The sequence below is a fragment of the Scleropages formosus genome, chromosome 20 (genome assembly GCF_900964775.1).
Source record: "Scleropages formosus chromosome 20, fSclFor1.1, whole genome shotgun sequence".
NCBI lineage: Eukaryota > Metazoa > Chordata > Actinopteri > Osteoglossiformes > Osteoglossidae > Scleropages > Scleropages formosus.
The window spans coordinates 14,640,194-14,666,663 of record NC_041825.1 but is presented as its reverse complement, the minus strand read 5'-3'; the positions used below and the strand labels follow the sequence as shown (position 1 = coordinate 14,666,663).

Here is a 26,470-nt window from a genome sequence, read left to right as displayed (position 1 = left end):
TGAGGTTTTGCTTTTACAATATGTAGCAAAGAGTTTTTCCACAGCTTCTTCACCTTTTTTAAATTCAAAATTTCTTAACTCCACCTGCACCTGCCTTCATTTGACTTCAGTATTTGCAAAGAATGTATTTGCTATTCATGTTCTTCCACTGAGCGGAGACCACATATATATATGTACACACACACACACACACACACACACACACACACACACACACACACACACACACACACAAACATATATATAAAAATGGCACATGCACAGCAAGTGCAGTATCCAATGTTCTGTCCAAATTATAGAATCGAGGCTGAAACTGCTTTAAATACAGTAATATCTGTCTCTTAAAAATTAACAAGTGGAAAGTAAATGCATGTTCATTCTTGAAGAAAGAAGTATGCACAGTTCAGGCAGTGTCATGCCAAACTCCTTTGATATAACCCTGCACAATTAAACCTCAACATCTATTGAAGTCCCTGAGAAAAGCAAGGGAAAAAATATAATGAATCACTTCCCTCCGAGACTGAGGGATCTTCTCCACAATGCTGATGGCATGCTCAATCAATGCCATCGACCAGGCTCACCATGCCGCTCTTCAGAATGGGGTTTAGCATTTAAAAAGCCTTGGTGGCTTGCAGCTTTGACATGATGTCTGTGAGCAGTAGCCATTATGGTCAGACGGGCATTTTACAAAACAGTTTTCCACTCTCAATTTAGAAGAAACTGCTTGCATACAGTTCAGGCAATTGCAGCAGATGAAGCTGTTGACCTCTTGTTCTTCTAGCAAAGTGTGCCATGTTTATCTCCATTTTGATTCCCTTTCTCACAAAAGCAGGGTTAATCGCCTCTGCGGTGAACAGATACGTCTGTTGAACATAATTTCAGTTGTTTCTTTGACCTTTTCCCCTGCCAAAGATTACACTTATTTCCCATGACCCTAGATATCTACACTCTTGATATCTGTAACATCACACTAATGTCCTGAATTAGGACTTAGAGTGTAGAATCTGAAGTGCAATCATAACTCATGGTATATTACTCTGACCAACTCATTCCAACCTCTCTGCCTCTCACCCCTTTTGATGCTTATACAATATGAGGTTTATTGCTTCAGGGAAGAAAACAAAAACACCAGATACAGTAAATGGCAATATAAGATCGCCAGTCATCAGAGGCCATCCAGCAATTTAGCCACCCAGCCAATTTATACTTTTGCCAGTGTGTCTATGTGTGTGAGTGTGGGGGGTGTGCATGTTTGAAACCACAGATTCAAAAAAAAGAAAAAGTTTTTTCGACTGACCTTCAGAACAAAGTTGTCCTCAGCCTGCAGCTTGAGGTCCAGGATAGATTGTTTGACAAACTTCTCAAATTCCATGTTCCTTTTACGAGGGACATCCAGTGCAGGGAACAGGTCTCCAATGAGGCCCATGAACACGGGCATGTCGTCAGTCACAATCTTGGGGATGTTGAAGTCTCGCAGAGCTCTCATAAGCACCTGCTCCTCAGGGCGGTCAGGATCACTCCTTTTCAATGACCCTGCTACCACCAGCACGGATTTGATGGCCCGCAAGCCCCAGTCATAGTGGTCCTGCAAAAATGCCACGCACAAGTTAAAGTTGAAAAAATAAACTTCCCCAACATTAGGGGTAAATTACATTAATATACAAATATCCATGTTAATTTTCCATCAAATGATATGTTACTCATGTCTTCTGTGGTATCTAATCCGATACCCACAGATGAACCCTGTCCGCTACGGGAAATTACAGTGAACACTTGCATTTTTATAACAAATCAGACAGTTAATAGCAGTGTTTTATATCTTATTCATATACTTGTTTGCAGATGTGTGGAGAATGTCACTGGATAAATAATAAACTAATACATTATACATAATACATTATATTCAGATATTACAATACATATAAGCAGAATCCAAAGTTATCTCAACTGCCTTAAGTATATTCATTACAAAGTATTCAGTATCCTGCATTTTGTAATTTAACATAAATATTCTTCAACACATAGACATGCATATGGTATTTAAGAGAAAATACAATGATTAAATATATTGCCAGATGCCCAGTGCTTGTGTACCTGCTTTGAAAGAAGCTCTTTACACAGCTGATACAAGGTAATGAACTTCCTGGCCAAAATCTTGGCTTGAATGAAGCCTTCTGCCACCAGCATAATCTCACAGATTAACTCAAAGTCTGGCACCACCATGGCACAAGGTCTACAACAGAAGCATAACAAATAACTCATACTGTTTTTAGGTCTGAAAGCATGACACTGGAAAAACCTTGATTTTTTATGCCAAAATGAATATATGATTATATCAGTGCAGAGCACTGCATATAAACACATTCATTATTTCGCTCTGATTCAGAAGAACTAAAAAAAAGCTTCTTAGTCAGCAGTACAGTTCAAAGAAAAGGGAATGAAATATTCCCAGTGAATACAAATGATTACACCTTAAAGTCTCTGACATCATGATTACTACAAAACAAATTGCTGAAATCCACAGACCAATTTTCCAAAAGGTTATGTCTTTAAACCTTATTTTTGGTAAACCACTGGTTTATAGCACAGGGTCTATGATCAGCTTTAACACTACACCATACCGAAAAAGTGCTTTCAGATTCTCAGGCAATTCTGTCCTCCCGGCATATCCAGGATTCATGGTAATGAAGATCCCAACAGAGGAGACGAGGTTGACCTCCTCTCCCATGAAGTTGAACCGCTTCTTTTTATCTCTGACAGCATCTTGGATGCTCTTAACCTGGAAGAGAGAATTTGGTGTTAAAAGCTGACAGTCTTGTCACATACAGCATTTATAAACCAAAGAGATCTGAATTATGCTAAAAGTTCTAAGAAATACTTCTTAAGAAAAACACTTATAACGTTGCCATCAAAAGATTTTCTTGGGATTAGAGGTGTTAAAATATAGGACTGCCTTCAGTGACTTTGTTCCTTCCAATTGTCTCACTCTGTTATTTCTAATGACATTTATGACAAAGAGCTGACATTTAAGACCTTAATGGCAAAGGGCTGGAGCACATGGCTACCTTCTGAGATCTGCCTGAAATTGTCAACTGAATCCTTTTATTAAGGTTAGAGTAAGTGAGATGGATCGGGTTTGTTTGTTATACTGAAACCCTTGAAAGAATTTCAACATTTTATTGTGCTTTATTTGTGCTTTGGGGCAGTACAAGTTAAATTTTAAAAAGAAAGTGTATACTTGTATGTTGTGCATTAGGTTCCATCCCACTAGGATATCAACAGATTAGATTTTTGATCATACATATTTGGCATAAGAAGATACCAGGGACTTCCACAGGGTAGATTTGATAACACAATTGCCAAGATCAATCAAAAGCTAAAACATTTTCAGAATTAGTCAAGTCTTCTCTCTATGTCTAGAAACCATTAATCAGATCCTGAATTCCTTTGCAGTGCTAAATGCTTAAAGATATTACAAACAGGAATCTCAACTTCTAGGAAACCATCTAAGATGGCCTTGGCACAGTAAAAAAAAAATAATAATAATAATAATTGTATTGTCCACGCTGTATCTGTGCAGAAAGAATTATATGGATTAAAATAATAATTACTAAGCCTAGAAAAGCAAGTCTTAATAGGCTTACATACTTAAAATTTCAAGTGAATACTCCATCCTTTCATAGCAATACTAGTCCTAATGAGTCCCCCTCCTGCAAAAAACATGCTAAATTTTTGTTTTAAAGAACTAGAACTTAAAAGATGACTGGTTCCCTTTTTGACAGCTTTTTCTATGCATTTTTCTGTATCTTCCATTCTCCCCATACAATTCTATTTTACATACAGCAAACTGTATATACTGCTAAAAAACAATAACTACAATTTTAAAATAAAATGATGACAACAAAAAAAAGACAAAATTTTAATAAAATGTTAGAAAATTTAAACACATACAAAGAACATAAAAAAGAAGCTATAAGAAAATGTGTTACATAGGCTCTGGCATGTATTTATTGTATTTTTTCCATATTTGGGTAGGTGGTGTGAAATTTCTCACACACACACACACACACACACACAATCTTCAGAACCGCTTGTCCCATACGAGGTCGCGGGGAACCGGAGCCTACCTGGCAACACAGGGTGTAAGGCCGGAGGGGGAGGGGACACACCCGGGACGGGACGCCAGTCCATTGCAAGGCACCCCAAGTGGGACTCGAACCCCAGACCCACTGGAGAGCAGGACCCGGTCCAACCCACTGCGCCACTGCGCCACCGCACCCCCCGTGAAATTTCTCAGTTAAACTGAATTAAATTTGATGCATCTTTATTTTCTCATTTAAATTAAAATCACCATTTTAACAGCAACTGCACACTCACCTGTACTGCTACCACAGAGAGCACCTCCACAGAGATTCGGTTAAATTCATCAAAGCACCCCCAGGCTCCTGTTTGTGCCAGGCCTTTGTAAATATTCCCACAGGACTGGAAGACAGTGGCAAAACACAACAACATTACATTTATTTAGCAGCCACTTTTCTTCAAAGTGACTTCCAACAGATACCCCACACACACACCTTATTCACCAAGGTAACTTACACTGCTAGATACACTACTTACAATGGGTCACTCATCCAAACATCAATGGAACACACTCTCTCTCTGTCACACACACACTATGGGTGAACAGCATGTCTTTGGACTATAGGAGGAAACCCACACAGACACAGGAAGAACATGCAAACCCCACACAGACCAAGCAGGGATCAAACCCACATCCTCTCACACCAACCAGGCACTGTGAGACAGCAGCACTACTTGCTGTGCCACTTTGCTGCCCAAAACATTTTATATTACTACTAACAAAAAGTATTAGTCATAGCTTGTGTTGTAATATTATACTTTCATTAATTTTTTCGTTATTAATAACCACTTCTAACAGTGGTCTGCAGTCTACCTTGCAAGCAGAGGGTGTGAGAAACATACATGGAAACATTTTGTTAATATTGACAGATATTTATGATATAAAGACAAACGCATTCTTTGTCACTGTGCAAAGCATATGGACACTATACCATTACTAACAAATGTTGATGCTAAATGATCTTTAGATGATCATGAGATTAAGTCTTTATATACACCAAAGATGGTTACATATTGCCAAAAGCAGTGATTTTTTTCATGTTTTAATCATGTTTTGTTTTGCACCCAAAGCATTATAAATTAATTTCGCTGTCATTTTGAAAAATAAAATTACTGAAAATTATTGAACGCAAAATGTGCCAGTGACACTAACTAAAAACTGCTTTATATTATTTAAAATGCTAGCTAGGTTAAAATGTAAAAAGTGCAAATCAAAATAGTTTATGAACTTTCAATCTCAAATACATTTGTCTACAATATAACAGATTAAGGAACAAATATTTCATGCACAACTGGTGGTTAAAAAGAAATATGCCTTTCTTGCATGTGCTTATAAATTCAAACTCAGAACGGGCATCAAATTGTCAACTGCCTGCAGAATTGAGCTGACATATTCAAGTTTTCTGTTTGTACAATGAACACTGAACAGTTTGCATCCTTCCCCTACCCTTATTATTATTTCAGTCTGACACCTCATGGTGTCAAAGCAGTATGCAAGGCAATGATGCTGATGCGGCAGGAGTCAGGAACAAGCTGTATCCGGAGATTATGGATGTGTCTCTATTGACCACTGTGTATTTTTTATTATAGGATGGGAAATTGAAGAGGCAGATCAGGCATGGCCTGGGAGGTAAATAAGAAAATCCAACAGACTCTAACTAATCAGTCTCATTTATGTAGACGGAGAAGGGGGTTTTGCAGAGCTTAATGAACAGCTCTGGATATGACTGACACTCAGGAGAAGAAAAGGGGAGAAAACACACACACACACACACACATTATCAGAACCGCTTGTCCCATACGGGGTCACGGGGAACCGGAGCCTACCCGGCAACTCAGGGCGTAAGGCTGGAGGGGGAGGGGACACACCCAGGACGGGACGCCAGTCCGTCGCAAGGCACCCCAAGTGGGACTCGAACCCCAGACCCACCGGAGAGCAGGACTGTGGTCCAACCCACTGCGCCACCGCGCCCCCCTCGGGGAGAAAACAAAGAAAAAGAATTAATAAGCACTAACATATGGCTTCAGGTAGGAAGAAAGACAGCGGGAATCTTCAAAGCTCTCTCTCACTCTCATTTCACTTTTCCCTCCTTGTTCCGTCTCCGACCACACTGAATGAAAGTGCAGTATGTCGCCATTATTGCCTCGTTATCGTCATATAAATGTTGGCATAATTGGGCATTTCTTTCACAGTCATTGGCACTTTCAAAACAGTTAATAAGCCACAAGGACATTTGCAACACTAGCTGTGTTTTAGTTTGAAAAATCCTGAATACTGTCATCAGCAAGAAAACACTTGTTTCATCAACCCCATTTGTGTCCTAAGTTGTATTTCAGTGTGAACATATCTTGCACTAGAGGTGTTAATCATAGGTGATAACAAATTCTCACTCTCGCCTCAATACTGCCGGAAATTTGTACTTATGACCATTTTTCATGTGAAAATTTGGCTTTTCTAGAGTTTTCCTTTAAATTGAAAAGCGTTCACTTAAGTGGCATTGCCTAATTTGCATACTGAACCATTATTGCAAATTACTAAGAGATGTATGAGACATCATAACATCATATAGTTTGTGGAAAGGGTTTTCTTTAAATATATTCATAAAAAATGGAGACTGATAGTTTCATAAGAGCACCTGCTCTTCACAGTCAGTGGCCATCATCAGCTACATTTCTTTGCCTTAATAAACTGTGCACCTTCCAGACTCTAAAAAGTAACAGTACGCATTAAAAAATGGAAGCTAAATGAGACCACCGCGTTTAAGTAGTTATATATAAGGCACTCATCTTTGTTCTCACTGGTGCAGTAGCATACCTGGTAGTCCATTTGCTCAGAGCAGTTGAAAACATAGACCATGATCCCCAGGGCCCGTCCCAAGTCCTTGGTGGTCTCAGTCTTCCCCGTGCCAGCTGGGCCAGCTGGAGCTCCACTCATGATGAGGTGCAGGGACTGGGTTAAGGTTATGTAGCATCTGTCAACACAGCCACACACATCCACACCAATCAGCCCAAGGAATCCAAGGAGTGTGTTGGTTCAGACAATATATTAATTTAATACTGCCATTAGTTTGAGTGCTGTGAAAAAGATGAAAAAGATGTAAACAGACAAAAAGGGCAAAAGTACATTCTGGACTTGACTAAGTTGAAAGGACATGTGTTCAGTTCTTTAGTTAAGTGTCTGAGGTGTTCTTTTTACTTTATATATGGGTGGCATTCAAACCCCTGTCAGAGGCTGACTGAGGAGATAAGGGCAAAACCATTCTTTCAGCCTATTACCATTGATTTAGCCATCACATATTGTCATCCTGGTTTTTTTATAACTTCAAAGAAAGCTAAGCTATTTTTAAAAGCATAGGAATATACAATTTGTTGGGTGCAAAAAAAGCTATGCCAGTAAGGCAGATGAACCCTTCCTGAGCAAGTATAAATTCAATTGACACGTCATAACACAAAATTTTTGTCCATTCTTGATTTTTGAACAAATTAATAAGTGTCAGAGAGAGAGCATACCTCATAGGTTCCTACTTACCCCACAAACAATACAGGTCATAAATCATAAGCTTAACAATTAAAAAGAAGCTGCCAACCTGTCTGTTAATGGAGTGATCACCAGACGTGGTGTGTTACCAAGGTATTCATATGAGTACAGAAACTGGGCATCGCAGATATTGGCAAAGCAATGTTTCCTATCATCGTCCCACCGGTGTCGAAGTTGAGAGAGCCACAAAAAGGCCTGTGAGTTGTCCACCTGAGTGGAAAAGCATACACAATAAACGGTTACTGTAGAGAGCATTTGCAGGCCAGAAAAGTTACCAACAAGCATAACAAATTCTCGGTCTTTACCGTACTTAGCTCAGATTATGCAGATATTATCCAAATAACTTGCATTCACCGAAGACCAAAAATCTGGTCATGCTTTATACACAAATTAATGAATAACCTGCAATTGTCAATGTTTAATGAAGTGTTACATTTTAACAAAGCAAAAGAAACCATTCATTAAAAGTGTGACAATGGAACCTGAAAAAGCTGTACAGTAAAGCCCTCCTTATATGTCCGGACTGAAATATAAGCTCAGTCTACTGAGACTAATTTAAAATGGACAAAAATAAAAATGTCTTATTCTCTTATTCAGTGTTGCTCACCAATTCACCCCGTAAACGTGAGCAACATTCTTCTTGTTACTGTCTACTGACACTCACAAACACCAGACTGTGGAAGTGAGCTGAATTAATCACACTCCTGTTCTGTTTGGGTACTTCTTACTGACATCTACCAGCTGGCCACGTAAACACAGATCATGTTTATTCCATAACAAGCAAAAATACTGGAAAATATCTTCAATATTTGATAGTGAATAAAATGCAGTTAAAAGTAAATAAATACAGTGAAAAGTGTGAACATCTTCAAAAATCCATAGTGCGCAAGTTTGCGAAATGAGCCGGTGCCCTGTGCAAAACGACAGGTAGTTAACAATGCTAATTAAAATAGCTACAATTTAAATTCAGATAAATATTCTAACAAGTATTCTTAAAGTTTCTTATAATTATATTTGAGATTTATACAATATCTGTATTATTACATTTTTATTGATTAGACAGACTTCCACTTCCAGTTGTGACTGTAAGTTGAGGAACCATTGTAAATTACATTTTGTGCTGAATCATGCTTTTCCTCTAGATTCTGATTTATTTAGGCATTCTCCTTTCTGTGTGCTTGGAGAACAGACTGCACTGGGCCATACGGCTTGTATACCTTCTGAGCAATGATTTTGGCTACCACATCTCTGGCATGGACATCTATAGTACAGATGGTCATGACTTTCTGGCGGTCTCCAGGCGAGAGCTGGCCAATCAGCATAGTTATAAGGGTATTCAGCTGGTTCACTTGTTTCTTGTAGTACTCCTTCATGGCATTCTCGTAGCCCTCTTCCAAACGAGAAAAGGCAATGCCCACTTCTGTAGTCCACCAGATCTGAGTGCATGTTAGAGCAACCTAGACACACAAACGTCAGAAAAGGTTAAGTGTTCAGATGTTCCAAATAACTAACATGAAGTATACCCATGGGTATCTGTTCATTTGTTCAGAATATACTACTATACAGAGCAATCGCACCTTCCAAAGCCTAAATAAATCAGTTTTTTGTTATTCATGAATGTGATTAAAGGAATGTGAACACTGACAAAACTGATACTGAACTTCTTGTTAGAATTTTGTCTGAGAGTACAGCATGGAAGCATATCAGGCAATTTACGACAATACGCTGGGAAGAATGCAAGACATAAAATCAGCTCCCGCCAGAAAAAGAGAAATTTCAGTACATCCAATTTGCAAAAGACCCTCTATAGCTAATTAGGCATAAATCAGTAGCATTCTCCCAGAAGGAATCTGAGACATGAAATTCATCTATATGCAAAAAAGCAAGCAAATCTACAGTTTTCCCTCAAAACAGTAACTCAAATGGAATGGATAAGGATGAAATGTATCCTTGACGTAAATTTTTCAAGAAATAAAAGTAAGTAATAGCACAACTTCGGTGCAGGCCAGTGCCTGTACAATTAATTAAACAGTTTAATGGCTGCTGTGTGCAGCAAGTCCACTGAGAGCACCTGTGCAGGATAATCAAAGAGCCACTGTTCCCTGGGCTTTTCCTCGTAGGCTACCACTGCTTCTGTCATCTCATGTCGCACTGTAGCTCTCATGCTGTCCAGTACTCGGTTCAGCCAGGCCTCCACCTGAATCAATACATACACAAAGACTCATATACGAATACACTTTGTTGTAACAGTTGAACATGCCGATAAATGGATCACAGCTGAAATGAGAATAAAATCTGAGAAGAGACGCTGCGATTCGCTCTCATCATTCATCTCCCATTTATAATCTCAGACTGGGAGGTAATGACATCCTGAAAATAACTGATAGCAGTTTGAATTTCCTGGAGGAGAAAAGGAATATTTTTATGACATTCTGATGAGAAGAAAAAAAAAAGAAATTTTCTCTGATGTACCTGACCAGCGCAGTCACAAGGCTTATTGAAAGTAACATATTCCTCCTCCTTGCTGTACATTCCCAGGCCAATCTTGGTGGGCTTCCCAGCCTGGTCTACCTCAAACTTCATCTTAGACATGTTGTCAAACAGCTTGGAAAGATGGCGCTGAACCTGGCAAACATTAAATGTAACATTTCACAGGACTGGCATCCCTCATGTTAATTTCTTGGCCATTAATGTTGCATATTATTGGAAATTCAATATTTAAAGTTAAGGTACCTCAAGTGTAATTTACACAGAAAAGTGTTTTGCAAAATGTTCATGGATGTGTACTACTTGATGTGGTTCTAAAAAATGTGGACCGCGTACTACAAAAACCAACTCCACCCAGCTAAAAATATAATAACTGATCAGCGATAATATAAAATTAATTATCCAGATACTGATACATTTTCTAGTGAATGTGCACAGCTAAATATGGGAATGCTATGCTGGCTAAACTGCAGAACTATTTCCAAAGGCAACATGTTATGACTTTTTTAAAAGAAAAGAAGCCACTGGAAAAGATGTTACAGGTCATTGAATTGGCCACTAAGCAGAACCACTGATGGTCCCTCTAATTTTCAGTAATCATTCTGACCTCATGCCCGTTTCCCTGAGACAGTGCAACATCAGGATTGTAAGACATACCTGGTGAGGACTGGTGCCATTAGAGAGGATGTCCAACAGGTCAGCTGAGGAAATGAAATAGAACCTGGGGAAGGCAAGTCGTTTGGTGTCCAGATATTCTGCGAGAGCCTTCTCACACAGGGCCAACCTGAAAAAAGTGTGTTGTTGGTGATAAACTTAGTCATTTGAGACAATTGTACATGTACACAAATAATGAATATGTCAAAAACAAAAAAAAAAAGCTTGCAGCTATTATCAGTTTATATACTCCAAAAAGACATGATGTTCACCAAACTTGATCAGCTTCTCCACATTTGGTTTTTATTTAATTGAACTGTTTAAAATTCAAAAGTTCTAAATATTAATCTGTAGGTGTATTCACAAAAGAGTTGATAAAATAAGAGCGCAATTTATTTAAAAAAAAAAAAAAAAAAAAAAAACAGGCCACCTACCTGCCTTGAAGGTCCTCCAATTTATTGTACAGGCCTGGTTTGTTGCAGGCTACCACAACATTGGGAGTGTTACTCACATCATTGGCCAGTTCTTTGAAATCTGTGTCTATGCCTTCAAAGCGTTTTGAATCCTTGGGAGAATTTCATGTGGGAATAAAACACAATTAACCACAGAAAAAAAAAAACAATGCTGCTAACTTACTGAAATCCTCATTTAACTTAATTAAAACTGACAAGTATCTAACAAAAAATAATAAAATGCACAGTAAATCTTTGATTCACAGGCACAGTAAATCTTTGATTCACAGGTGGTTTTTCAGTTTAAGCAGGATTTAAAAATAAGTGGAACACAAAAATAGCTCGTACGCTGAAGGATAATACACCACCCCTCCTTGAACTGACCTCAGGCAGCTGAGAACGTATGTCCTCTGAGCCAATGAAGATGCTCTCCAGGTGAGACCAGGTTCTCTGCACCTCAAACCAGATGCCAATAACAGAGTCTGCTGTGGACAGCTTCCTCTGCCAGGCAGAAACTTCCTCCAGGAAGAAGGCAATGTACTTGGAAGACATGAGATTCTGCAGCTGCACCTGGTTATCTTCCAGGATCTCGATCAGCTCCTCGTCAGTCTTGATCAGGGGCACCTTGGTCCGGTGGTGGGGTTCATACTGAAACTGCATGCCCGTCCAGGTGGTGTTCAGCTCGGTCAAAACCTTCTCCATGCCCATCTCCTTAACAGCCTTGTCCACAATTCCCCGCACTTCATCCTCGTACTTGTGCAGGTTGAGCTTCAGGAGGTCCGCCAGGGTGGTGTCCTTGTCCATGGTGAAGCGCACCCCTGTGGCCTGCATCAGCTGGTGCCAGTGCCGTTCCCGGATGGCTGTGTTCTGTAGCTCTGCCACCGCCCTCAGGGAGGTCAGGGTGTTCTTCACCCTGTCATCCAGGCCTAAAAAGGCATCCCATGCCCGCACCTCTTTGTCCAGGGCCCGAATGTCCTTGGCGAAACGCTTCGATTCCATCTCCATATCCTCAACGTTGATTTCTCGCCACCTGGTCTTCTTCCAGTCGGTAATGCTGGAGTCCACTACTATAATCATGTCCCACAGCTCCTTCAGCAGTAACACGTCTTTGCGGCACTGCTTCAGCTGCTTGTAATCAGGGATATTCACCTCAAAGAGACTTGCAGACTCGGTGATTGCGGCCATAGTTGATTCTTTCTCCTGAATTTGCTTGTGGGCTATATCTAGCATATGGTAAGGGTTTTCAGTGTCAAACCTGCATAGAAAAGTAACTTTAAAAGGGTTCACAAAGTCATCCTGTGATTACGACCAGAAGTTCTACAGCAGCAGGACATAATTTGCAATGCTCATCTGCAGGGGGGTTGTATTTAATTTGATCAGGGTGTTTTGGCGCCTCCTACAGTCCTCTCAGAGTCCTGTCGGTTCCAGCTATCGGGAGCGACAGATGTATAGTCAGTCCTCAAATAAGCAACGCCTCTCCTAGCAAAGAACACCTCTCTCTCTGCTCTATGTCAAAGGAATGGCTCTGGTCCTTGAGAGTATATGAAAGGAGTGCATCAGAGAAGCACACACTCTACCTTCAAAGCATGTGAGCAGGCTTTGGGGTGGGGTGGACTGTGGTAAGGTGATGGGGCGGTAGGTACGAGTGCAGACATCCAAGTCAGACAGAGGACTATACGGCACTAAACGCTTACCCAAAGGTACATGCAGACAATGAAAGGGTCTCGCAAGCTTTGCCTAGCCAGTAAATGATAATGTCAGTGTGACTGGAGAATTCGTGGCTGTAGAATTTTACCTGAAAGGTGCTTCCTTGCGAAAGCGTTCCCTGAAGGTGTGCTGCTCCACATCAAAAGAGGCACATTTCCTCCGCAGGCTGGCCACCTCATTAGCCTGCAGAGGTGCGATGTGCTGCTTCACTGTGACCGCTTGCTTCTTCACATTGTTCCACTTCTCTGGCAGCTCCTGCGAGGGTTCGACAGGCCGCCATATTGTGATAAAGTGAATAAATCAGCCTTCTGACTGGGCAGGAATTATACAGCATGGTAAGTGGTACAGTGGATACATAACCAAGTGCAGCGTCACTGAAATTTTTTACACTTCTCACTGTTAATGTCACTACGATGACAAACTTAAGTAAAACGTTTTGTGAACAGGGAGATATTTTTTAATAATGCTTGCCCCTTTCAAAGTCAACTGCATTACACAAAAAATATTTTATATAAATGCACTGCAAATGACACGATTATAGTAAGTAATTCCGACATGAATACAAATGAAAAACATAATTAGCACATTTCAGAACCAAAATAAGACACAAACCTCTAACTGCCTGTAAACCTCCTCCGGAAGCTCCTGCTCATATGTCTGCAACAGCTCTATGGTTTGCTGCAGTGGCTCAAACATTGCATCCGTGTTGCTCTGCCTCTCCCTCACTGCCATCAAGTGCCCCATTATTTCCACCAGGCCACTGTAGTCACCTTCCTCTACCTTTTTGCCCAGCTGTTTTTCGGCAACTTTGATGAACTTCTCTAAGTCAGACAGGCTGCAGTGAAGCACAAAAGCGACGAAGAATAGCACAATCAAGGACTTGTGGTGATGAATGCACTTGTCTAGTCAGGGCTGTAGTACAGATAGAATAGAATATACAGAGTGTAATCTGGGGTACACAATGACAAGATCATTGAAGTTCATACACACGCATGCAAAAACACACATGGAAACATGGAAGTACATTAGAATTGTCTACCCCAACATATATTGGGAGATTAAGCATAGTCCACACAGAAAAATATGTGAAGGTAGAGTTCTGGAGCTTAAAGGTAACAAGGCTACTACACACTGAAATTCCATATGACACTATTGTGTTGAGCAGCAACACAAGTGTAACGTTAAGCAAATATTAGCTGAATGGCTCACTGAATTCTTTACCTGTTAGTGACATAGTCAATGAGGTGCTGCTTAAACATGAGGCTCCACCTTTTAATAACATTAAGCAAGGCACTCTTAAAGGGGCGGGCATCAACCCTCATCCAACTGTCAAATACGGCAATGGGGTCTATGTGCTGGACCTCTTCACAGATCTTCTCGTAGGAGTCCACCTGCTCCTTGAACTGTGCCAGGGTAGGAGGGCTCTCTGGGACACCCTCCTCTGCGTGGGCCTCTATCTCTTCGCTGGTCAGAACATGACCGTATAGCAAAAACTGCCGCATGAACTCCTTTCTATCATCAACGTAAAGGTATGCATAGTGCTCAAAGCCATTGGAGTAATCCAAGCACTTGGACATCACTTGCTTGACGCTGTCCATGAGATGTTGACGCATGTCAGCTAAGTCAGCCATACCCTCCATATCAGCCTATTAAAACATGCAGATGAGCCTTAGTCAGGATGAACGATATGGAACCATAGGCAAAATTGATCATTAGTTTAGGTCACGGTCAAACATGCACTGTATCCCTTTTCCACATGCACATTTAATATCCTCTATACTAACAAGACTTTGGCTACTAACAGGAAGCATTCTCTGAAAATTTCCATGTGGCTGGGGCATTTTTTATTCAAGGCTGGAAAGCCCATGAGGCACAGTTACTCAGAAACAAGCAGGACAAGTCCAATATTGTTAACAATTCTTTCTATATGTCACAGATTACATTTATGTCAAGACAAGAGACCTGGTAGTGAGGAAGGCTGTTGTGCCCAGCTAGTCGTGGCATCAGGGAAGAGATCCTGTAGACGTCATTGACAAGGCTTTCCACCAAGTCATAAAAGCCATCACTGGTGCCAAACTGAAGGGAGGGGTAGAATACCATGTCAGGGACACTAAGGTTTAGCTGGACTTCAAACAACGGGGCCAAACCAGCTTTGGGATCTGTGTGAAGACAGAAAAGACTTAGTCAAATTTTGCTCCAGAACAATAAAAAAAGATCAAGTGGTTCTTAAAGAACCAAACTGAAAACTACTGCAGAATGAATATCCATTACCTGTGTTATCCAGAAAAAATCTGAGTGAGCACTCAATGCTGTTGAAGAATCCATCGACTACCATTTCGTCAACATATTCCACATAAGCCATCCATGCATCAGAAGTAGCATCTGCCTTAAAAAGTTCTAAATTTTCCTGAAATAGAAATTACAAACTAGTTAACCATCATACCACAGTCATACATATAGACACATGTGAAGGACCCCAACTGCTCTCAGACATAGGAAAGTGCCCCCATAAGGTCCCATACTGAGTGTGACAAGGACAGATACCTTCAACAAGGAATGGATCCTGTTGCCAGAGTCTCGGATGTAGCTATAGCGCTTCTCGAGCCTCTCAGTTCTGTCGTCAAGGTTGATGAGGGTGTCCTTCCCCTCCTTCCTCTCAAAGATGGGAGACATCCAGGTCTTCATGATATTTTGAATCACCTCAACATTGTCTTTCACCTTTTGCAGGCATCTCTCAAGGTCACGGACCATGTCACGGACTTTTTGAATGTAGTCCCAAATGCCTATGCACATTAACATGGCAATATTTGTAATGAAGAGTAATCACAGATAATGAGCAAGGGCAAGGACAGAAATGATGAATAATTTGCAGTGTGGTTTCCACACAGTCAGTGTTACTTCTCTGTGGCCATATTTTAATTCATTATTCATTTTTTAAAGTTCCAGCCGTCAAAGTGTTTGCTATGCAGTATTATTATCTGTGAAAAGCTTATAAATTCATGAGACCATCAGCAGGTTTTACATTAATGCGGTTTCAGTGTAATTACATAGCAAAAAGTTTTATGATATACTTCAGTACATGAAAAGCAACACTTTTCAATTAGTTTAAAGGGCTTAATTAAAAATAAACTAAAAGCAAACCATCCTTTCACAGCTATTAATGGGAAGAAGGGAATGGATTTTTTTTCCTCACAAAATTCAAGCTGTTTATAAGGAGAAAAGTTTGAACTGTTTCTCTTAAAGACATTTAAGAAGGAACCTTATTTCATTCAAAAAAGCAGCAATTCAAAACAAGACTATGATGTGTTTGGAGAATTATAGTGACAAGATGAATATTCAAGTAGGTTTAACCATCTGTTCTGTTCTGCTCTGCAACATTTTCTTGTGCCGAAGAAAAGAAAAACAAATGTTTCTTACTGCTCTTTGTCCTTATACTGGTTTTAAGTGTGTCAACTAATGCCGTATCAGTAGTTTGATATTTACAAGATGCTCACAAGCTCCTTACATCTCAGCTGGAGGTTCCTCCTCAAAGGATCGAGAGAGAAAAGACAGTGCTCCACAAAACACAACACTGTATCAGCAGCATTCCTTCTGAGTGCCAGACTCTTTTGAGTTTCTGGTTTCACTTTAAGCAAAAGAGCCATACTGACTTCATGGCACGTGACACACAATGCAGTGCATCCTTCATCATGACAATCATATCTGTTTTACCATGTTTTGGCCCTCCATAAATGGATGTATCCCAGACTTAAAATACGGGCAATGGGAACATGAGAAACACTCATGAGGAAGCTGACAGCTTGTTGTACCTTCACTCTTCCAGTTAACGGAAATCTCGGCCTCCTTCAGGCAGGCGTCAATATCTTGTAGTTGCCGTTGCACCAGTGGGAACTCCACCTCCAGCACCGTCTGCATCACTTTGTTGTACCAGTTGGCAGTGAGTTCCAGGTTGGCCACATACTGCTGCAGGACTTTCTTTTTGGCATAAATGTCGGCTACTGAGTCTGGTATGGCTTCAACTTGCCTGGCCTGCAGGTACTTCACCTCTCTCAGCATGGACACTAACTGTATTGTTCAATTAAAAAAGGCTTTTTTACTGCACTTAATTTAAAAAAATGTGCTTACATGTTCTTTATTTCATATAGGAAAGCAAGCAAACCATATATATTCCTTACATTTCATGTTCTTTATAAGTTTATGAGTCAAAATGCATGAAATAAGAATTATATCCTCAAATTGTTAAGACTTTGTATTGCCAGAAAAAAAAGAGAACATGATACAAAATGCTTAAATGGTTTGCTTTGAAAAGAATGTATTTATCATATCAGGTGCAAAGTAACCAGGCCCTAAAATGAGTTACGTGTGCACACGGGTAGACCTGTTTATACATTCTGAAAAATGGGATATATCATTTAAAATAGTCCATAGGAAAGTTCCCAATGGACCCCGGGTTAGTGTCAAACCCATCACAGTGTGGCCACCTGGAAAAGCATGGCACACAGATTTCGAGAATGGACTGTTGTACAAGTCAAGTGAAGCAGTTGAGCAGAAGTTGCTGTCGAGAAAATAAGTTCTTTTCTGAAGCAGAAAAAATCTTTCACAGGTACAACACAAGTCAAGCCATATTGGTAACGGTCACTTGTATAACCCTGCTTTACGGGGAGAAAAGTAATACAAAAAGGGACTACTGATATCAGATCTTAAGGTTAAAACTATTTGAGCCATTTTGGTGAGCTGCTTGGTGATACGTGGCACATTCAAAGAAAAGCATAAAATATCACACTGTTATGAGATCATGAGAATTTCAGATAGAAAAGACTAGGTGATATAGAAAAAAGGTTGGTGTTTTTCAGCTGCGGTAATAAAAATGCCTAACGTAATACATATTTCTATGCACATATATGCAGTGCAGTTAATGTTTCAAAACCACAACATGGATTTCAGTCTATATTATTTGGATATTTCACTATTTCTATGAGAGTCTAAATGTACTTATTTTCCAGCCAAAGGCTACACAACAGATGGAAGAATACTGATGAACAAATCTTTAGTCATTTCCGTTTTGCGTTTTCAGTGACACTGTTAGCTACACAGACTTCCATAAAACAAAACCAGCTACAACTAATAAGCTCTGAAGCTGCCTGTCCCTGACATACAGTATAAGACCAGACAAAGAGCAAACCACCATAGGTTCTCATACCTGAGGGCTGAAGTTGACAGTGATAAGCCTTGTCGTAGGGTCTCTGGATATAATGGGCTGAGTGAGGTTATACTGAGACTTCTCCCCAACTGTTTCAGCCCACACTTGATATAGCTTAGACGTGTAACTGTTAAGAGAGAAACATTTCAAAATATGTCTAACACATATACTGTAGAGGTAACAACACAGTTAAACAAGGTTCTAGCTGCCCTGGTGCTGACAAGGAAAGGTTGGAAATATTTTAATAGCGCTTTTCGAATTGTGTGTTACAGCAGCCACTGCTGCAGACATCAGGTGAGTTATAGCATGAATGTGGCTGTCTTTATTTCTCGGTAGCTGGCATACCTTGAAGGGCACACGTAAAAACTGGGTAATAAATTGGATAATATGGAAAATGCAAAAGAAATAAAATGGGATAAATAAAACCAAGCAACTCTTGGTTGAAGACAGCACACGTTCCATTCATTATGTATATTTTCAATGGGGTATATGCTGTATATAATTAATGGTACATCATAAAAAAAACATAATTTTGCCTCAGAAAAATTGCGAATGGTCTAACAAGAAAGTCAATGAGACATCATAACTTGTGTGATTGCTTCCTAGACATTAGCAGCAGTTAATGTATTGACAAGTAAATCAAATTTCCAACTTTTTGCTTTTAATACAGCCACCTTGTCAAAAGAGATATTGGGCTTAATCTCGTGTAATATCCTCCTACGAGAGAGGACAAGCACAGGAAAGGCAATGATTAATGAAAGTGGAATTCTGCGAGAATGAAAAGATTTTTTTTTTTTTTTTTTTTTTTTATGCAGGCCAGGCTTTCCAAGGAAACACTGAATAACCATGCAGAGACTTTGGAGTAAAAAGTACATTCAGTTCCGTTCAATCTAATTGAGGATATGGATGAGGCTGCACGTCAGGTCTCTGAACTACTATATCAATCTGTAAATAACCTAATTACAAGGGCTCATATAAAGAGGTCCATATTGGATTTTGCAACCCGTCTGGATTCAGTTTTATTTCTCTACAGCTTCAGAACAAGGCCAACAGCAATCAAATGGCACTGTAACAGCAATAAATCATACGCCTCTTTGTTGAAAGGTAATGACTGCAGATGCACCTAATTGGCCCTGCTAGATTTTTTTAATGCTCCCATCTAACAATGGTTCTCATTTCCAGGGCACTGGAAATCTTGTTGTGTGCTTGTTCTTTTTCATTTGTTGATTGATTAATTTAGCATTAGCAGAGGAAAAAATGCAGAAAAACGTAAGTGTGCTAGGGAAACGCACATCTAAGGATATGATGGGTTTATGACAAATTAGTATGAAAAGGGTACCTTGTTTCCAAGTTAACAAGTTAGTTTTTCCCTTTATGTAAAAAATGCCCTCACACCAGAGACAAGAGAAATCCATAATTTTACAGAATATGTTCATATCCCATGCTTATCGTCTTCATTACACTGTCTCTAATTAAAACACTTGAACATCAAAAAACAACTGATTCTTAAGGCACTCCAATGTTCACCGAAAAAGATAAAAATTAATGGCTTTCTAACAATTCCTAAAATCCTTTCTTTCTGTAAAGGTGTTGTGTTCTGTATTAGCAGATGGCTTTGCCAAAGATACGAGAAGGGGGAAAAGGAGCGATGTGATTCTGATTAAGCAGAGCAACGTGGACCAGCCAACGACAGAAGTCATCTTCAGAAACACTGTGACTTGTCCGCAAAACCATTTTCAGCAGAGCAGCTTCTCGTGCTTTAGGTTATTTAAAATATTTCCCCTAGACTTCCTCAAAGTCTGAATCAATTTATCATTTGTCAAAAAAGGGGAGGTTATTAAATGAAACATGTTCAGAAAGAAATGGTTACAGGATGTAATGAATGAAGTATATTGTGTTTATGAAAGGACAAGATGGACTCTGAGAAAACCGACCTGTCAAGTAACTTCATCACTTCCTTCTCTTTCTGAATCACTCTCTCCCCATCAGCATACTCTGAGAATCTGCACAGAGAGAAACTGTGAGGCTTGCAAAAATGAGCAAGTAATGTATAAAAGCGCTGGCATTACAGAAGTAAAAAAATGCACGCCCAACATAGGTCTTTCGTTCAATTAACACTGAGGTGAGAAAAGAATGAAGACATTTACATAAGAATGTGGATGTACAGTGAAAAAGCTAAGAAAACCAAAAGAAAAAGTGAAACTCACTGCTTTTCAATGTGCTTGAACTTCTCAAATGGGATTTGAATGCGCTCCTGGAGCTCCTGAGCCCACATTAATCCCCCAGCCACAGCGGGCATATTCTTATTGACGGGGGTGTAACCTGCGGAGTAGAAAGTTGCATACGTGTACAATAAAAAATGCATAGACCCAAGTTCTGTAAGGTTTTGTCGTCGTCTTACATGTGACGCTTTAGCATAACGGCATACATTAGGTTTGATAATAAAATGGGACATCATTTCCAGTGACCTCACCCTGCTCTTCCTCTCTCTGAATATGTCTGTTGTACAGTACTCTGCAGTTCTCCAATTCGTAGTCCAACATGTTGACCAGTTCCGGGTATTTACTCTGCATACCAGCTGCAATTAGGGGTCGATGAAGAAGGCTGGCAAACATTTCTATAACCTGTAACAAAAATTAATCATTTCTACTAAATGAATTGTATTACGGGGGGCCAGGGCCTGCTCTCTGGTGAGTCTGGGATTCGAGTCCCGCTTGGGGTGCCTTGCGGTGGACTGGCGTCCCGTCCTGGGTGTGTCCCCTCCCCCTCCAGCCTTGTGCCATGTGTTGCCGGGCTAGGCTCCGGCTCACTCCAACCCCACTTGGGACAAGCGGATTCAGACACTGTGTCTGTGAATTGTATTAAATGTACAGTTTCATTTCCGTTAGATATGTCATCTGCTATAAAACATCTGTAGAAAAACAGATATGCTGGAATGTGATTTTACAGGAATATACAAGAAAGATTAAAGGATTAAAACTTAATCCTGTAAGTCTTTTATCAACAACAGAAAAGCTCTGTGTGTGTGTTTGAAAGTGTGTGCGCATCTAAACAACCTGTTGATTTGGTTTCATTATGCTCACCTTGAAGGCATGCTCCAAGTCCGAAACATCATCAAAAGCACGACAGAAGATGGAACCCAAACGACGATCGACGTCCTCCACTTTACGCATAAACTCACCAACATCTGCCTCAAACTCCTATCAGGCCCACAGAAAAGAGACATTTATTCATTTAGCTTACACTTTTCTCCACACCGACTTACAGCGTTAAGGTACTTGCAATATTTACCCATTTATATAGCTGGGCAATTCAAGGTAAGTACCTTGCTCAAGGGTACTACAGCTGGAGGTGGGAATCAAATCTGTGTACTTTGGGTCCAAAGGCAGTAGCTCTAACACAACGCTACCAACTGTGCAATTGACAACTTAGAAAGTTAACAGCTGCATAGTGGCTGCTCCATTCAAAAAGCCATTCACTGTTTCCTCATGCTGCAGAATACAAATGTAGAAATATAAATCTCAGTATGTACCATGTTGGCAGGGTTGAGACAATCTGTGGCTTTCTCTGTGAATGCTTTGTATGTTTCCATGAACTCCTCATACATGCCCAGGACCTGCTGTCTAAGCATCTTCCCACAAACTCCTCCATAGTCACTCTTCTCCAGCTTCATCATGTCCAGGGACCCCAGCAGCAGACCCTGAAGGTAAAAGTTCTGCAATAAGTATCTGACAGACGTTTCCCTATAAAGGCATCGCCCACAGATGAAAAATTCCTTTCCTCTTTTAATCGAGCAGAGACAGGAGAAAAAGTCTCACAATTTTTTAAAAGATTTTTTTTAAAAACACAGAACAGATATTAATTTAGATTTCAGAAACAAAGGTAAATTAAGGTGGCGCCAGTGATGACACACTTCGATTTTGTTTTCTGCAGAACACTCTACTTGCCTGAATAGTCTCCAGCCTCTGAATGAAGAAGTCCATTGTTTTGAAGACCATGGCAGGAGGAAAATCCCACTCCTTGAGCTGCTGTCCATACTTCTGGTACTCACTCAGGCTGGCACGCCTCTCTTTGTAGGTCTGCTGGAAGTGAAGAAGAACTCCAATAGTCTCCTGCACCTTGGCCAGGCTCTCCTCAGCCTCCCCTTTTAACAGATCTTCAGGGTTCAGATAGTTCTCGGCCTAAAAAATAACAATCACCTTTAAAATAGTGTTTCAAACAAAAAAAATCACAACACAAAAAAACTGATGTACATTTTTAAATCTGTTTGAATGTAAAACAGTGTAAATTAAAGAACACTGAGTCCAATAGAACTACTGAAAAGGAAGAAAGTTGTCGGGTCAAGACAATTACTTGGGTTAATATTATACGAACAGATAGTTTCTGAACTTATACGAATAAACTAAGTTATTCTTAGGAGAAAGGAATCTGCATAAATTTGAGAAATAGAATGTAAATGAAGATATTGTGTGAATAAGGGAGCTCTTGAATTAATAACTGTGCAGCAAGGCCATGGTCCTCAATTCCCCCAACTGCAAAGCTTTTCACCTCTTAATAATATTGAACGTGCAATTAGAAAGGCAAGTCCATGGCTGTGGTATTAATAATTTAGTTTCACAGCAGAAGTAAGGTTGAATTCACTTTAGTGGAAAGACCTGAAAATGAAAAGCATGACCCTTCCATTCTCCTTTGACAGCTGAGTGTCTGGCAAACAGCGCTGAGGGTGCGCGCAGCTTACTATACCTGGCATATGAGGAGGTTACAGATCTCCTGCAGAAGTACAATGACTCTGTCAGGGCTACTGTAGAATCTGGACTTGGCCCACAAAAGACACACCAAATGCATCATGGGAGCAATCTGACTCTTGATCTCATTGATTTCCATGTTCTCCACATCCTCAAAGATCTGCTTAAGGGGCTTCAAGTGGATGTTGATGTCCCTGGCCTCCTCAAGTGCTATAAATAGGGAGAAATGAGGTGATGCTTTCACTGCTGGATAAGTATCTCCAAGTCATTCAGTTTCTTGTCAAAAGTATTAATGATCTAACATAGTAAAACACTTGGGTTTCAGGAAGCTCAATATCTGCAGGCTACATGATGATTAATACACTGGACTAAAATGATCCAACTTGTGTTTTACAAGTGGTGCCACTAATGTAATCATCAAAACTGATGGAGTATATGTACTGTAGTTTTGTCATTGCTGCCAATGTCTCAAAACGAGAACAGCTCCATGTGGAAAGTGCACATCAGTCTGAACAAATGTTTGTTCTCACCTGCCAAGACTTCTTGAAACATGTTCTGAAAAGCAGGGTAGTAACTGCTCTTCATCTTCTTCAGAATCTCTGCCATTTTGGCAACATTTGGTGACTTCAGTTGCCCATAAATGCATTCTAGGTCAGCAAATCTAAAACAATCCCCAGAAGTATAAACAGAACAAGAGTATACTTAATTATTTTACACTCTATTGTTATTACTTTTGTGATCCTTGCTAACTGCTCTGGTCAGTGGTAGAAGTGACACATTGTTCTCATATTATAGGCATGCAATTTTTCTAAACTGACATATACTGGCGATAAGGAAGCATTCAAATGGAACATAATTAAATGGAAATTCATTGGACATGCTCACTGTGAATTATTTTATTAGATCTGGTATAATGTCCCTTGTATTACAGTCCATTGACAACTACAGTTTAGAAGTTAAAAAAAAAAAAATTACCTGCTCTGCTAGACCTAGATGTATATAGTTAAAACAGGACTGGCAGTAAACCATAGGAAGGGTTACAGAATGGCAAAAATGTCTTGGTCGAAACCTGAGAGTGTATGTCGTGGCACCACTGCCACATGAAGACTTAAATGGGCAGCTTCAGTAAGATTAATAAACCCAGCTGTGTATTTACCATCAATTCCAAAAAATTCCCAGTCTGTCAACCTGCCATTTTCTTCTCATGTCATTTTTTCAACAATTGTCAAAACTTTGAAACCCTCTAACAGAAATAACTTCCAATAAAATAGCTATGCCATTCCAAAGAAGGTTCTGAAGTACAATGAAAAACGTAAATGCAGTGACCCATTAGCGAATTGAAAGGACACCACAAGAGAGATTAAATTTACTGTGGATGGCCATATATTTTTTAAGGAGTACACCGACCGATCTCTCCAGAAGAGCAGCTCCTCATCAGGTGTTGGGTTCTTGCCTTCTAAGAGTGCTGCTGCAGAGTCCCTTTTGATGACATCCCGAATCTGATGGCACCAGTCAATCACCACAGACTCAATTGAATGGAGGATGCTTTTGTCCATGAGGATTGGAGAAGAAAACAATAATGAGATTTCACAATGCATTGCCTTCCTTGGAAAAAAAAAAGAGAACTTGGAATCAGGCTACAGTTGAACACAGTGGAAAAATGTCTGTCAACATAATGGAAGCCAGACTGTAAAACATTACCTCTTGTCTTTCTCCAGGGCTGCCTGACCCACTCTTTCCAAACACACAGGTAAAGGAAGAAGAGTTTTGCCCCGGACTTTCCCCGCCATCACCGACACGCTGGTCTTCAGAGAGTGTACATGCTGCTTAATATCTTGAGACACCACCTGTGGCCATCCACCATGGTTTCTGCTGTTGGACATCACTGGAACCAATAACTGAGCCAACAAGATCAAGAATGAATGCAAAGGAACCACGTGGCACTAAACTAATGTACACAAGGTGAATCATACATTTTGTCTCCACAGATACATTGTAGGGATTTATTGCCATTTGACTGGCTTCACAATTAACTATTAGAACAATAGTTCTTTGAATTCACAGTTCTCAATGAAAGGGTGAAATATTTAAACAGTGGCTTATAAAGCAACTACAATATGAACATGATGATTGTTATAGCAGTAATCAGAATTCCAGAAGTGCTCATGATAGTGTAATATGTGACTTACATTTATCTATCAGACACTTTTCTCCAAAGCAACTTCCAACAAATTCATGGTGACTTATACTGCTAGATACACTACATCACTCATCTATACATCAGTGAAACACACTCTTTCTATCACTCACACTCTAGGGGAACCTTAACAGCATGATTTGGGACAGAAACGGGAGCACCTAGAGGAAACCCACACAGACGCAGGGAAAATACACAACTTAGCACAGACTAAGAGGGGATCGAACCCACGTCCTCGCGCGCCAGCCAGGTGATATAAGACAGCAGCGCTACTCGCTGTGCCACCCACGTAGTCACGCTTTCTGACAAAGAATCAGAAATGGGAAACACTTGAAATGACTGAGTGATGGCCATGTCATCTGCATACTTAACCGTAACCCTTCCGAGTTGACTCGTGTGTTTAGATCGCTAAGCCACTAGACTAGTTGTCCATTCAGCCGAGGCTTTTCCCCGACGCAGCCCGTGCAGGGAGTGTGGGGTTTGTATACTACGGTACTTACGGTGATTCACCCATTTACACAGCAGGGCACTGTAATGATACAGCCACCGAGCAGGCACTGCGCCCCCTGTCGCTCTCGGGCCTCACCTCCTCCACCAGGGTGGAGAGCTGCTCGAAGGGGGAGGGCGCGATGTCGCCGTACAGCAGGTTCGTCCGGACGGTCTCGGCCGTGAGCGGGTCCTGGCTGCGCTTCACGAAGTACACGGCCTTGGTCTTGGACGCGGCGGGGAAGGTCGCCGACGGCACGAACTGCCCCGCCGCGCTCAGGCTCACGAAGAGCGCGCTCATGTCCGCGCGGTTCAGGAAGTCCCCGATGAGCTGCCGGTACTCCTCGGTGGACATGCATTTCTGCCAGCGGTCCGCTTTGAGGTTGTAGCTCAGCCCCAGGTAGTGTCCCAGGAAGTCGTACCTCTTGTCGGCCGGCGCCGCCTCCGACATTTCCACTTTGTTGGGGTCCCAAGCGACAAGTGCCACTAAACTCGAGTTGGGCTCCTCGGCGTCGCCGAAAGCCTCTTTCGTTGCCGGAGAAACGGACTCTTTGCTTTAATTGGTCGCGGGGTTGTCATGGCAACTCAATAGCGTCCGCTGTGCCCCGCCCCTCCGTTGTTCCCGCAGGTGTGTTTGCGAGGACAGCCGGAGCCTGGTTACTCGGAGCTCAGTACAGTACAGCACAGTACAGCACAAGTACAGTGCAGTAGTCTGAACACATTTCAGTGTCAGTTCTGCTATTTCATTTTTTGTACACTCCTTTGGAAAGTTTATTCAGTTTCTTCTTCTTCTTCTTCTTCTTCTTCTTCTTCTTCTTATTATTATTATTATTATTATAAACTTAAAAAGGAGCATGCAGTAAA

General features: G+C 40.6%; 1 protein-coding gene across 3 annotated transcripts in view; it reads right to left on the bottom strand.

Moving 5' to 3' along the window:
* The window catches only part of LOC108940084 (dynein, axonemal, heavy chain 9), a 91,062-nt gene extending 64,910 nt beyond the window's left edge, over nucleotides 1-26,152 (bottom strand). For 2 of the 3 annotated variants that reach the window (XM_018761940.2, XM_018761941.2), the window contains exons 1-29: nucleotides 24,331-24,437; nucleotides 23,454-23,522; nucleotides 22,922-23,133; nucleotides 22,126-22,359; nucleotides 21,711-21,878; nucleotides 21,262-21,378; nucleotides 20,652-20,802; nucleotides 20,386-20,500; nucleotides 20,113-20,181; nucleotides 18,179-18,305; nucleotides 16,788-17,043; nucleotides 15,523-15,761; nucleotides 15,250-15,385; nucleotides 14,941-15,137; nucleotides 14,200-14,624; nucleotides 13,591-13,813; nucleotides 13,067-13,233; nucleotides 11,656-12,526; nucleotides 11,254-11,384; nucleotides 10,823-10,949; nucleotides 10,151-10,303; nucleotides 9,750-9,875; nucleotides 8,896-9,135; nucleotides 7,728-7,888; nucleotides 6,956-7,112; nucleotides 4,378-4,482; nucleotides 2,622-2,779; nucleotides 2,095-2,233; nucleotides 1,298-1,585 (exon numbers count right to left, since the gene is read on the bottom strand). In XM_018761940.2, the coding sequence (XP_018617456.1) occupies nucleotides 1,298-1,585; nucleotides 2,095-2,233; nucleotides 2,622-2,779; nucleotides 4,378-4,482; nucleotides 6,956-7,112; nucleotides 7,728-7,888; nucleotides 8,896-9,135; nucleotides 9,750-9,875; nucleotides 10,151-10,303; nucleotides 10,823-10,949; nucleotides 11,254-11,384; nucleotides 11,656-12,526; nucleotides 13,067-13,233; nucleotides 13,591-13,813; nucleotides 14,200-14,624; nucleotides 14,941-15,137; nucleotides 15,250-15,385; nucleotides 15,523-15,761; nucleotides 16,788-17,043; nucleotides 18,179-18,305; nucleotides 20,113-20,181; nucleotides 20,386-20,500; nucleotides 20,652-20,802; nucleotides 21,262-21,378; nucleotides 21,711-21,878; nucleotides 22,126-22,359; nucleotides 22,922-23,133; nucleotides 23,454-23,522; nucleotides 24,331-24,358 (5,589 nt within the window). In that variant the 5' untranslated portion in view covers nucleotides 24,359-24,437. Of the gene's footprint in view, nucleotides 1-1,297; nucleotides 1,586-2,094; nucleotides 2,234-2,621; nucleotides 2,780-4,377; nucleotides 4,483-6,955; nucleotides 7,113-7,727; nucleotides 7,889-8,895; nucleotides 9,136-9,749; nucleotides 9,876-10,150; nucleotides 10,304-10,822; nucleotides 10,950-11,253; nucleotides 11,385-11,655; nucleotides 12,527-13,066; nucleotides 13,234-13,590; nucleotides 13,814-14,199; nucleotides 14,625-14,940; nucleotides 15,138-15,249; nucleotides 15,386-15,522; nucleotides 15,762-16,787; nucleotides 17,044-18,178; nucleotides 18,306-20,112; nucleotides 20,182-20,385; nucleotides 20,501-20,651; nucleotides 20,803-21,261; nucleotides 21,379-21,710; nucleotides 21,879-22,125; nucleotides 22,360-22,921; nucleotides 23,134-23,453; nucleotides 23,585-24,330; nucleotides 24,469-24,624; nucleotides 24,822-25,706 lie in introns of those variants that run through there. The other variant, XM_029246646.1, reaches the window with a different exon arrangement.
* Between the last annotated feature and the right edge of the window lie 318 nt (nucleotides 26,153-26,470).